This window comes from Cicer arietinum, chromosome 5, assembly GCF_000331145.2.
Source record: "Cicer arietinum cultivar CDC Frontier isolate Library 1 chromosome 5, Cicar.CDCFrontier_v2.0, whole genome shotgun sequence".
Classification (NCBI taxonomy): domain Eukaryota; kingdom Viridiplantae; phylum Streptophyta; class Magnoliopsida; order Fabales; family Fabaceae; genus Cicer; species Cicer arietinum.
In genome coordinates this window covers 47,711,164-47,727,683 of record NC_021164.2, presented here as the reverse complement: position 1 = coordinate 47,727,683, position 16,520 = coordinate 47,711,164, and the positions used below count along the sequence as shown (strand labels likewise).

The following is a 16,520-nucleotide window of genomic DNA, read 5'->3' as shown; positions in this document are numbered from 1 at the left end:
TAAAATTATTAAAGATAAATTAGGTGGGTAATTGAATTACTATGAAAATGCCACTTGAAAATTTCCTATATCAGAACTACCTTACTTTATTATATATAATAGATAGATAATAGATTGTATCAGATGCAAAAATGGGACCGAGTGCATTCAAGCATGAAAAAATATCATCAAGATCCACTTTAGCCGAATAAAAATTGTAAAGTAGTCGCCACAAAATAACATCAAAATAGTATTAAGAGGATTGCATTACAAGGGAAGGGAAGAGAAAATCCATTATATACATTTCTAAGCTTCCATGTAAGCTTACCACAATATATCATCGTCATGCAAGGAACAGACTAATGCCTAAACACTTGACGGTATGCAGCACTGTAAAATATATTTCTAAAAATTGATGATGATGAGGATGATGATTATGAAGAAAGTTTGAAAAAACCTAAAGTTAAGATTGACCAACAGACTGAAGCCGCTGCAACCATGAGATCCTAAGAGTAGACTTTTTCAACTGGAGAAAAATTTCCCTATGTTCCTGCCTAAGGAACACGTCTAAAGCAAACAAATATAGGTCACTTCCTTGCTCTATTTCTTCCATTCCATCAAGGCATTCAATGCATTCACCAATACTATAACTACGTTTGCCTTCACCAGATGAAACTGCAAAGGCATTCTTTTGAACAGTCACACCATTTCTCGATGCAACAGCATCACAAAGACATTCAGTCTTCTCATCTAAGCTGGCTATGTCAGGTTCTTTTGCATGTGAAGGTAAAGTATTAACACTACCGTCGCTTTTCCTTTGTTGCACAGCAGGTTCAGTCTCGCCTGTAACAGTAGAACCATTAAAGATGGTTTCCAACGCATCGGTGAATTGAAGTTCCTTATAGCGAAATTGGGCAGCTTCTGGGTTTGTCTATACCAAATGAGTGGCGGGAGGAAATCAGGAACCTCCTTAAGATTTGCAAACTTCAATGAACATAAAGTAAGTGCATTCAGTAATTTAACATACCTGTAAATAGTTGGTCCAATCTTCATCACTAGCCTCAAATTGATGGTTAGATGGATCCCATTTCATGTAACTAGTGCAAACAAGCTTACACCAAATTCTCCATTGTTCCTTCGTAGAATCCCAGTGATTCTTAAATTGTAATCTGCCATAATTCAAACCAGATTTCACATAAAATGATTCCATAATATTCTTCCATCCTTCCTTAGTAAAATGGGTTCCCGGCTTATTTCCCTTTAATGTCTCCTCCAGACATAGATCAATAAAGGTCTTGTGCAATGAAGGGGTCCACGTGGCTTTGACCTTGGTATATGATGAACATGACATGCTTTGCTCACTTGCAATTGCACTGATTGGTGTAGCATTAACCAAAATAGCACTCTTAAAGTCAATATCCTCATCAACATTCTTATGTCTCTTCCCTCGCTCTCCGGATAAAGGAGATGTAGCTGCTGAAGCATCATTCTGTCTCTCACTACTAGTTGAAGGTCTCATTTCCCAGCTTTGTATACTTTCACCAAAGATGATATCCAATTTTTCAGAAAACTGGATTTCCTTAAACCGAAATTGTGAAGCTTCTGGGGTTGCCTGTGACAAAATGACTTAATTCTTATCAGTCTCAAACCAAGAAGAGAAACTCCCAATAAATTGAATGAATATACATTCATACCTTTAGATAATTGAGCCAGTCTTCCTCTGAAGCACCAAACATGTTGGTTTCTGGGTCCCATTTCATGCTATCATCACCAATCAACTTAACCCAGATTTTCCATAGTTTTCTGGTTGAATCAAAATGATTCTTAATTTGTCTTTTGTCATATCTCACACCAGTCTTTGCATAAAAGTATCCTATAATATTCCTCCAGCCCTCCTTGGTAAAATGTGTCCCAGCCTTATTCCCCTTCAAAGTTTCTTCAAGACATAAATCAACAAATATTCTATGGTAGACAGGTGTCCATGTGGCTTTTGGAGTTAGCGGAAAATTAACCATATCAGAAGTATCTAATTCATAATCCCTACCAACACTCTTGCGCTTCTTCCCAAACTCCTTTCGATGCATATGAGATGTAGCTGAAGCATCATCCTGCCACTTAAGACGTATTGAATTTTTAATTTCCTCAGAAGGCATGTCTCCATCAAAGATGATATCCAATTCATCTTTAAACTGGATTTCCTTTGACTGAAACTGTGCAGCTTCTGGGTTTGCCTACAAAAAATAAAAAGGCTTCATTAATTATTTATCTTGAACCATGAAAATCTCATGCCATCTTGGATGAACTTTAATCATTACCATACATACCTTTATATAATCGCTCCAGTCTTCCTCAGAAACACCAAACTTATTAGTTTCTGGATCCCATTTCATGCTACTATCACGAGTCAACTTCACCCAGACCTTCCATAGTTTCCTGGTGGAATCATAATGATTCTTGAATTGTTTTTTGTCATATCTCACACCAGTCTTTGCATAAAAGGATTCAACAATGTTCCTCCAACCCTCCTTGGTAAGTCGTGTCCCAGGCTCGTTCACCTTTAACACTTCTCTGAGACACAGCCCAACAAATACTTTATGGTATGTAGGCGTCCAATTGGCTTTTGCATTTGAAGCAGACATCCTCGACCTTATACGATGAAAGTAACCTGCCAAATATTTTATGCAAATCAAATTTAAGAATTTCAATTTGATCCCATACAATAACAAACAATCCTACTTTCAAATTCCCATTTGTATTCCTACTAAACCTACCCAAAACAAAATAATTTGAATAAAAGAAAAAATTATAGCAAACAGTGTCTTAAAAAGCGGCTCGCGGCCACAATCTTGAAAGTGACAATAAGGTTTTTGAGGCCTCTGCAACCGCAACACGACCATAATTAAGACCACATAAATTTGACAACCATTTATGCAAATTGCAACATGGCTTTATCTGTAATTTAGAACCTTGATAGCAACCAATACCATCCTTCTCGAGATGACTATTATAATAATATATATGCAGCAATAACTATGGACACAAAAAATAACTCACTGACAGTAAATAATCCATTTATTAAAAAATAAATAAATTATAATAAAAATTCGACAAATAAAAAAGATATTTTCATACTCAAACGAATTCGCAGGGCCATAAAACCTATAAGGGGTATTCATTGTTTGAAAACCAACCCAAATTGAACCACATTATTGGTTTAGTTCAGTCCTTAAAAACCACTTTAAAACTGGTTAATTTTAAAAACAACTCATATTTGGTCTGTATCCAGTTTTGAACCAAATTTTTTGTTCCGAACCGGTTTTTCAATGCATTTTTAAAATCCAGTTTTCGGTGATTCATTACAAAATATTGATTTTGAAACCATATTTTCAGTGCTTTAAAAGAAATTGGTTTTAAAACAGTTTTTATGTGATTATTTTCAAAAAAGTAATTAACTTTTTAAGTGATTTTATTTGAATTTGCTTTGGAAAATGGTTTTATTTTAGATATGCACCTAAAAAACGATGAACTCAAAATAATAAAGTCAATAGGCAAGATTATATTCATAAATTAACAAGCAAACTATTACAGTCCACCAAACATAGAATATTCTCTTATAGTACCGATAAAACATGACCGAGCTATTAGCCTGTGCATTAAAGAAAAACATATTCTTCAAAGTAGTTCACATACACATGAAATAGTTTACTTATGCAGCACCCACTAACAAAACATAGAACCTCCTCTACAGAAAATTATAGATGTAACTTCAAAAACAAGAAAACTTGAGTATGCTAAGTTGTAGAATACTTTACCCGTCGTACAGTTATGCCCTTATCCTTTTATATCTTCAAATCTATTTCAAAAGAGTATCAGTATGTTATGGGGAGAGCCAATCAATTTCATTGAACCAAACTGTATCCAAACTGAAACCAATAGGAACAAGGATTACATTTCAAAACTGGTATGGTTTTGTCAATAATAAACAAAACAAGAATGAAGGAAACAAAAGATTAAAAGTCCCATAGGAGAATCTTTCAGATGCTACACAAATCAGATTCAGATTCACTAACAAATCAGTAGCAGTAGCAGTAGCAGTAATCAAATCAGCCATTACAACACTGTTGAAAATTAGGACAAAAAATCAGCTCCAAGGAGGCAAATAGACAAATCATACAAGCTATCGTTTCAAATTTTAGTTTTGGGAATTAAATAAACTATATTAATGTAAGTACCCCTCCAAACAATTATTAAAATATACTTTTCCCATCCAAACAATGATAATCACCCACATAGAATGATCAATGCATAGATTGAATAAGAATATCATGTAATGCTTCACTGTCAGTGGAGGATAAAGAGCAATCTGTACAAATAATGATTAAAATATGCATACTATCATAAAGTGTGGGAGCTAATTGGAAACATATACACCTAATTACATATCTACATCATGAAGTTTGCAGCTATGAAGGGTTGATTATAACCAAACAAGTAATTAAGATATTATATCATATAAACTATGCTAATTAGATCTGAAACTACAAATACTAATACTTAGGATGTGTTGGGAACAGTGCCACGTTTACAGAAACCACGGTCAGAAATCACGTTTAAGTGAAAGCTTAGTTTTGTAGCTTCTAAGTTTTCCCAGCGAGAATTCCCCAGGACACGATAATTGGTTTGCAAACTCAGTTCCAAACACACGCTAATACTAATACACATCCACATAGTCACATACACATATAGCTATATATCATAGTTTCATTGCAGCCTACACCTTCTAATCACTTGAATTAAACTAGAAAGGATTAAAAACACAATATAAAGGCATGAAGGACAAAAAACAAAGCCTTAAGGATAAAAAACGACTATTAACTCCATCCTAAATCCCAATTTAATTTCAAGTTGTAATCCAGTTCTCTAACATTTATAAATAAATCTTTAGTACCAGCTCCAGATTTTATTCAACAACTACATTATAAGAAACATTGATAACAAGGCTTGTCAATTAACTTTACCTGGATCAATCAATGTAACATAACGAGTAGTGCAATGCTAAATTGTTCTATGCCAAAATAATAAAATTAAAATAATACTATTAGAACAGCGATTACAATCCTTTACATTAGTAATTCCTTAAGTCGGAATCATGCACACAAATTTTAAGCTACTAACTAAAAATTAAACCAATCTGCAATTTTGAGAGGTTAGGGTTCATAGAATTTAGAATTTGATCTCTGATTTGTGTACAAAGAGGAAAAGGATCAGGGTTCATAGGATTAAGAATTTAAGATTCGAAAATAAATCGTAGATTAAGCGTAGTGGCTTACATTTACGGCGCGAGAGCAAGAGAGAGACATATTGATACTGTGCAGGGACAACGCTGCATTGAAACGTGTAACTTTGGGCGTTCTAACTCCTTAGCGAGTGGAAGAGAAACTCCAGATGCATTTTCTTCTGTTTCTTTACCGTGATTAATTTTGTGAAACCGAAGGTAAATGTTGATTCTGTTAAGTTGTTTGCTTTGCGAAAATTTTAGCAAATAAAAAAGAGATATAAAATTGGATAAGGATATCTAAATATTTTAATCTAAATATTTTAATATAAATATATAATATAACAGTGACAGAATAAATATTTTTATATATTATGTATGATATACATATATATATATATATATATTTAAAAAATTAAATTATTATGAATAATTGTATATTAGTTTTTTTAATTAAATTATTATATTTTAAATATTATAAATTATCAAAAAAATTAAATAAATAATGAAATAATTTTATATTAAAATTATCTGTTGATACTACTAAATAAATAATTTAAATTTTAAAAACAAAATCATGAGTAACCAAATAATTATATTTTATTTGTTAGAATATAAATAAAGATATGATATATATTATACCTAAATGTCAAGAATATCTTGTAAAAAAATTATATTTATTTTAAAATTTCAATTAATTTTTATATTTTTATAATATGAATACTAATTTATTAAATTATATAAAAAGACAAAATACCATTGTGTAAAATCATAAACATTTTTAAATTAATTATTAATTTTTAACTTTTAAGTTTAATATCAAATTCTATTAATTATTTTTCTATTTGATTAGATTTATATTTTTATATTTTATATTATATTTTATAAATTTTTTTATATTTATATTTATATTTTAAATTATATTTTATAAAGGTAAATGAGTAAACTATTGTTTTTATCATATTCAGCTAGTTTCTAACCCAACTCATATTTATGATATATATTTCAAATAGAGAGACATGATAGAATATAATTCTGGATTAACTTATCATATCTATCCATCAAACGAACTTTTAATGTCTTAAGGTTTTTAGTTGAGATGTGGTGTCAAAGTCTCTTGTGATTTAAAAATATTTGGCTCGTTGTTACTCCTGTGCACCCCAGTCTCTCCAAACAAAAAAGTTTTTAAACTATCAAAGCTTGATTGTAGTTTTAGCCCTCTATTTTTACCAATTCACAAAATATATCTCCCTATTTTAAATCTAATTATTTTGGTCCATCATTATGATTTTTTAACTAACAAATGGCGGTGTGATATAATTTAAATAATGTGGCATATGATACGATGTAGAATGGTTAAACCTATGAAATCGCAATAAAATTATATAAAAACTACAATTCAACTTAATAAATTATTCATTTTTGTTATTTAATTAATGAAAAATAAATAATCAATGCATCTAGATGGTTCTACATAATGAAATTGTATGTCACGTCATTTAAAATATGTGAAATCATCAATTTTTGTATAAAAATATGAGAGAGAGACTAAAACTATTGACTTTTAAAACAGAATGATCAATTTTATGAATTGTTGAAAATAGAGAGGCCGAAATTGCAATTAAGCCAACTATCGATTAATCATTAATCTTATATTACTTAACATGATTGAATTTAATAGTAACTACTTTTAAAAAATTTATACACCCTCATAATTATAAAAGAATTTAATTGTAACACCTTTAAACCTCATAATTGTCGATTGTTGTTAAAATTTTCAATAATTTTTAAGTATTAGTCTACGGTAGACTGCTTATAAAGAAGGTCAACCAATAAACTCATCTATTATTATAGATATGGTTGAGCCCATAAGTTATAATCATGGCAAAAAGCATATTGACGTATGTGGCAAGAAAAGAGAGTTCGGCAACAAAAATTATTTAAAAATTAATTATTAATATTAGTTATTTCAAAAAAATAAAGTAACGAAAGTATTGATCTATAATTGAATTTTGAACTTATTTTTTGTGATGAAATTTTTTATAATGTTGTAAACATGTCTACAAGAAAATTGTTCAAAAATATATGTCGACATTTCAATAGAGATTAAAAATGATTGCATAATAATTTTGTAGGAAATAAAAAATATTGATTATTTTTTAAATATTACTAAAAAGAAATTTTGAAAATTTACAAGAGTTAAAAACTTATTTAACCTTTTAAGTCTCATTCAGAGTGGTTTTTAGTTTTTGTTCTGATATTTTCAAAAACTAAAATCAATTTCAGTTTTAAGTTTTCAATTTTAGTTTTGAGTTTTTAATTTCAATTTTCTAGTGAGTTTCAATTCTTAGTTGAGTTTCCATTTGTATTTTATTTGAATTGAATCACTCTATTTACGATGTCTCATTATGAATTTACCAAATATAAAAAAAAAACTATCACGTAAAAATAATTAAAAATGAAAAATAAGATAAAAAAATATAATATTAAATTATAATTTACTTGATTAGAATTATTTTAGTAATAGTGGTAAAAAGTGGTAGTTGTGGAACGGGATTATCGTAACACTGATCGGTCATTGAAGGTAGATAGAACAGTCAAAAGAGATAATTTATAGCTGGAGGTGGTGATTGGAGCGTGACCGATGGTGACTGTAATGGTCGACAATAAAGGTGTTGTTGGGGGAGATGGTGCTTAGGGCTAGGTAGTCGGTGATGGTGGTAGTGGAGGGTGTTAGAGATGGTGGTCGGTGGTGGTAGCAGTGGTTGGAGGTGGACGATTGGTGGTCAGAGATAGATCGTTAGTGGTGTTGGCAGTGACCAAAAGTGGGTGAATGGTGATGATGGAGGTGGAGGTGGTCGATAGTAGTGACGATGGGTGGTGAATGTTTGGTGATGGTCATTGATGGTGGTGGTCGGAGGTGTGTGGTCAATGGTAGTTGTAGTCAATGGCAGGGGCAGATGCACGTGCAAGTAAGGGTGTGCATTTACACACCTTGAAATTTTAAAATTTACACATACTACCATAACTTTTGCACTTTTAATACATTGGATTTTTGTATTTGCACCACTGGGCCAAGAAACCTAAACCTTTCTCCCTTCCTCAAATTCACATTACCAACCTCTCTTTACACTTTTCTCTAAACATCAAAACCCTTGCATCTCAATCATCTTCTCCTCTACTCTCCACCAGTAGCAGCTTACCAAGCGTCGCCACCGTGTCGAATGGCCACTCTCTTCTTTCTATCTAGCGTAGTTGTGTGACTCTCTTGGTTCTTTCTCTCTCGCCCAACCCTCAATGTTCGTGTTTTCTCTCGCACAACCACGCGAGTCTCCATGGTCCTCCTCCAGCGGCTCCTCACGGACAAAGTCACCAACACACCCCTCCTAGTTTGGCTCCTATGATGTACATCAAGGTATTGAATTTAAGAAATCAAAATCTTCATATTTTAAGGTTTTATGAATTGGAATTACTTTGAATCTCAACAAAGTATTACTTTGGGATTTTTTGAATATTTGATTTATTGAATCTCTTATTTGGAATTTCTTTTCCTCATGTTATCATGTTCTTCCAACTTCCTTCTTAGAGATTTTCTTACTTTGTTTTCTTTTATTTACTACAACATTTTTGAGTTATGATAACAATAAAAAAAGTGTGGCGTAAACCAAAAAAATTGTGACCTAAAGGTTAGGCAATGGTTTATAAAGTATGGTGTAAGTAGTTGTGGCCGATTCATTAAGGCAACAATTTTTACTTTTTGCGCACGAATTTTAAAAAATGTTGTTGAAGACACTCAATGAGACCATGGTTTTTTGAATGTTTCAGGCCACAGTTTATGAGTTAGTATTGTCAATATTTCATAAATGTTGTATATAAAGTTTTGTGTATATTTTTTCTATTTCAAGCAACATATTTATAACGTTGTCAAAAGAATATGCCACGACAGTAACACGTTTAGCCCACACTTTTTTTGGATGTTGCCTATTTGTTTAGGTCACAGTGATGAAAATGTTTTAAACCACACTTTTTATGTGTTGTCTATATTTTTTGATCACATACATTCAAATGTTGCATACTTCTTTAGTCTACATTTTTCTATGTGTTTTCTATATCTTTAGGCCACAATCACACACTCTCATCATTTAGACAAAACATTGACAATTGATCATTATTGCTTGTAACCCATAACTAAACGTTAAATCGTTATTGAACAAAACACAAAAGAGTTAAACATAATTAAGTCTTAATTAAAAAATATATGTTACAAAAAAAAAAACAATTGTCTTATCTAAATATTTTAACACAAATATTATTAGGCATAAAAAAAGAAAATAATACATGATTAGATCAATTGTTATCATAGTTGTAAAAAACAATAAGTTTTTTATTCCTAAAATGCACCAACCAAAACTTGCATTGCCAAAAAACAATCAAGTCTTCAATACATTCCATTAGTTTCATGTATCTTGGTGATCATCTTCAGGTCCAACCTGAAAAATTATTATATTAATTATATTAATATAAATAAGGATAAAATATATAATTATAGTTATGAATATTAAAAAAATTAATCACAATTTTTCATAGCAACAACCGAACTAGTGTTTTAACACAAAGGAAATAAGATTTTAGAATGTTTGATATCTAAACTTACTTTATTTTGGTATGTTAAACTACTTATAGCATGAAAAGACTAGCAACATATCACAAGTACTAAATACCAACAAATTATAAGTGTACAAGATACCTAATCATAGTTAGGTAAGTCAAACTAATATACTTATACCTTTTCAGGAACATGGGTTGATGTAGAAGAATGGAGTGTCACACTATTTGCAATGCCTAAAGCAAGTCCCATCATGTTATCAAATGCAGTTCCACTTAAACTTGGGTTTTGTTGCTTCAACACACATTTTAGAAGTTCCTTATATGTTTCCATCATTTTCTTTGTAAATGACTCATATTCTTCCATCCTTTCCTTCATGCTACTAATTTCACCTTAACAATGTTTTTTAATTTTAGCAATCTCTCCATTTTTTTAACATTGTTGGTGTAGATTGAAAGGCTTCATTAGGAGGCTCACTAGAATTTTGAATTAAATCTTGAAGTTTAGCCTGAAAGAAAAAAAATCAATGTTAAAAGTTGAAAGTTTAGACAATATAAGTATATAATGAGAAGAAAAATATACAATGACATTCTCTGTTTCTTCATAAATTTTTTCTTTTCTTCACTGATGAGTTACGATAAACATTTCAGCTTGGGTGATTTCCTCCCCCATTTTCCTTTTTTGCATGCTTTATTAGTAAAAAATGAAAACCAATAAAAACTTATTATGAGAACTTGTTATTTATATATAACAAAGACACATAAATAAGAACAAATATTATAACTCTTTTGCCTGAATTCTAGCAAAATTTGTCGTTCCCATTCGATGCATAAACTTATGTTTAGCCCTATTGACATCATTTTTCTTGCTAATGTTCTACAATGTAAGTGAAAAAAACACTTGGCACAAACATCGTAGCCTTGTACAACACTGAATCCTATTAGATGATCACATACCACTTTTCTTCTTCTCCAACAACGATTTTTACACTTGGCACAAGGACAACAAATCGTGTGGTTATGAAGTGTAGTCCCCTTTTTGTCCATCACTCTAAATAACAAAAATAATACCATATAGATTGAAGTTTAATTATTTCAATCTAAAAGGAAAAAAATAACAACAAATCTTGAATCAATTGAATTCAATTCAATTAGATATAGAATTGCTAACTCTTGCACTAACATATATTGAATTCAAAATACTTGTTAACTCTTGCACTAACAAATTCAATATAAGCAACCCAATTTAGCTTAAGACCAACAAAAGAACACAATCAGACATGCCAAAAAATAGATCGACCACATTGATTTAACAAATAGTATTTTTATAATTTAGTTTTCTGTTTATGCCTTTGTTGGTAGTTAATTATGAGTAACTCAATTTGGCCTATCATAATAAACTTAACAATAAAAAAGAAGTCGCATTAAACCTGGGTGATAGTAGTAACACTAACCCAAATACTAATTGAATTCAATTCAATTAGATGTAGAATTGCTAACTCTTGCACTAAGAGATACTGAATTCAATACAATTGTTAACTCTTGCATTATCAAATTCAATATAAGCAACCATTTTTGTTAAAACAATATCGGGATCTGCAACAACAATTAACCAACAAAACAGAAAACAAACAATTGTAGAGAAAAAAACGAAAACGAAGAACGTTCTTGGTTTACTCTGAAAACAGAGAATGTTCTGAAAACCAGAAAACAGAGATTGATTATCGTTATCTGTTTTCTACAGTTTTGAAAAATAGTTTTTTCAATCAAATTAAACGAAAATTAAAGAAAGATATGAGAAGAATAACACCCAAAATTATGTGTTCAGTCTCAATTGATGAGACCTACGTCATGGGCAACCAAGTAAGATTAATCCACTGTTAACGATTAAACTTTACAAGATTAAGGCCTTCTCAAGATTGATCTCCTAGTATCTATCATTGTTTATGAACCAACAATACTAGCTTTTTCACTCAATCTTTCTTTTTCTCTCTTGATCTTCCTTCTTTGATTTCCTATGAATCACAAATATTCTTATGTCTCTCTCTAACTCTCAGTTTTCCAGCTATGACATTCTACAACACACTACTACTTGCATTTACAATTATAGTATTTAAAGGCACATTGCTTAACTAACTATAACCACCTTTGTCATAACTAATTTAGTTATAATAATAACTAACTCCAAGTTTGTTATTGATTTGAGACACACTTCCACAATTCTCCATCTTGACTCAATATCAGAATAATTCAATCATTGATCTTGATGCCATTGCTTCATCTTTACTCTTTGTCGAAGCCAACTATGTCCAAGCAATGCTTGAACTTAGCTTGGAAAAGTGATTTGGTGAATGCATCAGCTGGTTTGTCCTCAGTTGCAATCTTCTCAACTGAAACCTGCTTTTAATCAATCACATCTCTTATAAAGTGATACTTAGCATCAATGTGTTTAGACTTATTATGATACACTTGATGCTTGGATAAGTGTATAGCACTTTGACTGTCACAATAAATTGAAACAAAATTCTGATTTATTTCTAGTTCACCAATAAGTCCTTCAATGCATAAAGCTTCTTTAACACCTTCAGTAATCGCAATGAATTCCACTTGAGTTGTAGAAAGTGCTACCACCGACTGTGTAATTGCTCTCCAACTTACAACAATCCCATATGGAGTAACAACATAACCATAAATTGATTGTCTAGTATCCATGTTTCCAGCGTAATTCAAGTCCACATATCCTTTGATTGGTTCCTTGTCATGATGAGTCTTTTTGAACTTAAACCCATAGTCAGTGAGCTCTTTAAGTACCTCATAATCTACTTGAGTGCTGACCAATGCAGTGCTCCAGGATTAGTCATAAATATGTTGACAACATTCACCGCATAAGCCAAATCTGGCCTGCTACAGATCATTCCATACATTATGCTGCCAACTCCACTAGCATAAGGAATGGTACTCAGTCTCAGGTGAGTCTTGCATAGACAATTTGTAATTCTATCCCAGAGGAGTAGTAACTTGTCTTGCCTCATGCATTCTATATTTAGTGACAACTTTCTTCAAGTAGACAACTTGAGAAAGAAATAGTTCCCTCTTTACTCTATTTCTTTTTTATATCCATTCCTAACATTCTTTTGGCCTCTCTAGTTTCTTTCATCTCAAACTCGTATCTAAGATCAACTTTGCGTCTTTTAATCTGGTCTTTACTTGAGCTTGCAAGAAGAATATCATCCAGATAGAGTAATAGGTAAGTTACAGAACATTCTTAACTTTTCTGAAAAACTGGAGAATGTTCTTGAGCTGGAGAATGTTCTTGATTTTCCTCTTTCAGAATGTAAACACAATTGTCAAAACTACATCTTTGGAAACCAGTTCTTATCATGAAATCATCAAACTTCATGTACCATTGTCTAGGATTTTGCTTTAGGCCATACAATGACTTTTTAAGAAGACATACCTTGTTACTGCGTTTAGCAAATCCTTCAGTTGCTGCATATAAATGGTTTCTTCCTGATCACCATGTAGAAATGTTGTTTTGACATTCAGCTGCTCTAATTCCAAGTCTTGTTGAGTTACAAATGAGAGCATAATTCTGATGTAACAATGTTTTACAACATGTGCAAATACTTCATTGAAATCAATTCATTCAAGCTGAGAACATCCCTTTGCAACTAATCTTGCTTTGAACCTTATCTTCTTTTTACCTGAAATGCTTTCCTTTCTCTTGAACACCCATTTTTATCCAATAACTCTTTGACTCTTATTGTAAGACCCATAGTTTTTAAATCATAAATTATGCGATTTTAGGGTATTTTAGTGTTGAACTCTGAGGCTTTTTAGCCAAATTATTGTATTTGTGTTTTGTGAATTTAATGCCAAAAATATTTTTGGATCCCCGATTAAATTAATGGTCGAGCAATAGTTTTATTTATGGCTTAATTGCACTTTTGGTCCCCGTATTATAGGTGAAAATTGAAAGTAGTCCCCCCATTTTGTTTGTCCCCAGTTTTAGTCCCCAAACAGAATTTGAGTCCAAATCATGATGAGTTGTCAATTTTTTAATGACGTGTCAATAAAAGGGTGACGTGTCAGACGCTTATGTGGAATAAACACATTATTATATTATTTTTGATTAAAAAATATAATTTATATTTTTAAAAACCATTATTATCAAAAACATTCAATCATGAACCCTAAAATCATTCTGGATTTCTTCCTCCTTAACAACACGATCAACATGGCCTCCATCTCCCCCCTCAACATTGCGCTCAACTTCCTCCTCAACAGTTTCGTCAACAAAGCTCTCAACTTGACCCACTCTCTTCTCCCTTGCAATTTCAGACACCTCAACTTTCACTTCATCACCAACGACAGCAACACTACCAACATTAGCACCAACATCCCCAACTCTATTAAAATAAATCCCTTCACAAATCTTCTGCAAATTCTCAAAAATAGGCTCAAACGCCAAAACACGGAACCCCATAGCAGCAGCAAAACTCACCATACCAACATTAGCACCAACATCTACAACAAACCCATTTGTTCCCTCACTTTTAGCCTTCTCAAGAACCTCCTGAATAGTCACCGAGATATCACGTTTTCGAAAAGGCTTCCCTTTGAGCAATCTCACGATGTTCTTGTGTGGCTTATTAGGTAGATTTCCGAAATCGGAAAGCGAAAATAGAAACGGGTAACGAACGCCTTCGACGATGGGGTGAGCTTGAGGTGATTTGATGCAATCGAAAGAGGAAATTGAATTTGAGAAGAGGTGGGTATTGAGAGTGAGGAAATTAGGGTTAGGATTTGAGGGATGAGGGGTAAGGAATGCGAAGAATAGGAATAGTAAGAGGAGAGTGGAAGAAAAGAGTAAAAAGAGTAACTTCAGAGAGAGTAGTCGAGAGGGTTTATCTTTTTTCCAGGCATTTGCCATGGAAAATGGAATGTGGAGATGATTGAAGCTTTTTCAGGCTGTGGAGAAATTGAATTTAGGTCAAATGGAGATTTCCTCTTTTGTTGAAAAGCGATGGTATTGTAGTGTTGCTGTCTTTGGTGATGAAGTGAAAGTTAGGGTTTATGATTTTAGGTGTTTTTTCTTTTAGCTTAATTTTAATAATTAAATTATATTTTTAAAAATATTGTCACAATTATAATAATGGTTTTTAAAAATATAACTTATATTTTTTAATCAAAAATAATATAATAATGAATTTATTCCACATAAGTGTCTGCCACGTCACCCTTTTATTGACACATCATTAAAAAATTGACAACTCATTATGATTTTGACTCAAATTCTGTTTGGAGGACTAAAACTGGGGACAAACAAAATAGGGGGACTACTTTCAATTTTCACCTATAATAGGGGGACCAAAAGTGCAATTAAGCCTTTATTTATTTACGTTACGAAGAATTTAATACCGAACAATTTTGTTAAAAATACCTCGAGTTGCTAAAAATTGTATTTGTCAACTGAGTTGCGACGAGAGTTGAAATTTTTAACAAAAAGTGGTTTGGGAAGTGATGGGTGAAATGATAATTTTATAAAATATCTAGATATTTTTAGAATATTTGTAGTTTGGTTTTAATAATATATATATATATATATATTATTATTTTAAATATATATATATATATATATATATATATAAAGTAATGTATGTATATATATAGACAAGAAAGCAAGCAAGGAGGCGGGCACAGATAAACAGAGAAACAGAACGTGAACCTTCTTCTCCTTTCCTTTGTTTTTCAAAAACAAAACTAAAACCATAAAACACAAACCCTCATTTATTTACTAGATCTAAGCTTCCATTCGAGAAGTGACAGAAGAGAAAGTTGTTCATCGCCACACTGCGGTGCTAGTGATCTAGTTTTCGACGCGACGTCACGAACTTAAATTTTACCGGAATTAATTACGGTACCGTAATCGCGTGTTAGAGCTATCGTTAAGGTAAGGGCTCCTTCCAAACTTTTAGTTTGCATTTTGGACATTATTTGTGAGTTTGTGGAAATGAAATTTGATGTATTTGAGGTGTGATTTTGTGAAAAATGAATTTAATTAGTTTATGTGTGATTTAGTTGAAATTGAATTTAGTTTGTTTTGAGTTGTGTTTTGTAGTGATTGAATCCCATAATATCCATTGTTAGTTATTTATTTATCTACTGATTGGTTATGAAATTGGGACTATGAGTAACATGTTTGTGTTTTGAATTCATGGTTAGAGTTTTTATACTTCCGAAATTGGGGATTTTGTGATTATGCAATTGTGGATTTTATATATATCCAAGATTGGTACATATTTCTTTTGTGTCTATTTGATTGTTGTTGATTTCAACACATTGTTGTGTTGTTGATATATTTTGAGGTCTTGCTTTTGCATGGTGACAGTGACATTTTGGAATTGTTGTTGAATTAACTATGAGTTTGTTGTGGGATATGACTGACCAAACCCATACAAGCCGAATCAGTGCGTTACTTGGTTTGTTCAATTTTGGTGGTTTATGTGTAAAAATGTGGAGTTTTGAAATTGGGTGAGTTAGGTTTGAATTGTTGAAATTTAATTGAGGGGTTATATGTGTGTTGTGGAATTGAATTGATTGTTGTTGGTGTGAGTTGACGGTAATTAAATTTGATGAGTTTGAGTTACGTAATGAGTTA

General features: G+C 31.7%; 2 protein-coding genes across 3 annotated transcripts; both read right to left on the bottom strand.

Moving 5' to 3' along the window:
• Positions 1-202: 202 nt before the first annotated feature.
• LOC101497301 (L10-interacting MYB domain-containing protein) lies at positions 203-5,486 on the bottom strand. 2 transcript variants are annotated; one of them, XM_004499918.4, is made up of 7 exons: positions 5,310-5,486; positions 4,050-4,097; positions 3,792-3,902; positions 2,304-2,644; positions 1,674-2,210; positions 1,007-1,591; positions 203-910 (listed from the first exon to the last, which is right to left on the bottom strand). In XM_004499918.4, exons 4-7 carry the CDS (start codon positions 2,616-2,618, stop codon positions 443-445), a joined length of 1,905 nt encoding a protein of 634 aa, XP_004499975.1. In that variant the 5' UTR covers positions 2,619-2,644; positions 3,792-3,902; positions 4,050-4,097; positions 5,310-5,486; the 3' UTR covers positions 203-442. The 2 variants fall into 2 exon arrangements, with proteins under 2 accessions (XP_004499975.1, XP_004499973.1); XM_004499916.4 differs by lacking the exon at positions 4,050-4,097.
• Positions 5,487-14,039: 8,553 nt separating this feature from the next.
• LOC101501503 (uncharacterized) lies at positions 14,040-14,860 on the bottom strand. The gene has a single exon (XM_004499930.4). The coding sequence runs from the start codon at positions 14,790-14,792 to the stop codon at positions 14,040-14,042; it is 753 nt and encodes a 250-aa protein (XP_004499987.1). The 5' UTR covers positions 14,793-14,860.
• Positions 14,861-16,520: the final 1,660 nt, after the last annotated feature.

Bases quoted from the DNA above. Each gene is read 5' to 3' on its own strand.
- LOC101497301 (XM_004499918.4), bottom strand. From the start codon at position 2,618: ATGTCTGCTTCAAATGCAAAAGCCAATTGGACGCCTACATACCATAAA. The intron at 1,592-1,673 runs GTATGAATGTAT...ATTTTGTCACAG, and splicing joins ACTGGCTCAATTATCTAAAG to GCAACCCCAGAAGCTTCACA. The intron at 911-1,006 runs GTATGTTAAATT...CATTTGGTATAG, and splicing joins ATTGGACCAACTATTTACAG to ACAAACCCAGAAGCTGCCCA.
- LOC101501503 (XM_004499930.4), bottom strand. From the start codon at position 14,792: ATGGCAAATGCCTGGAAAAAAGATAAACCCTCTCGACTACTCTCTCTG.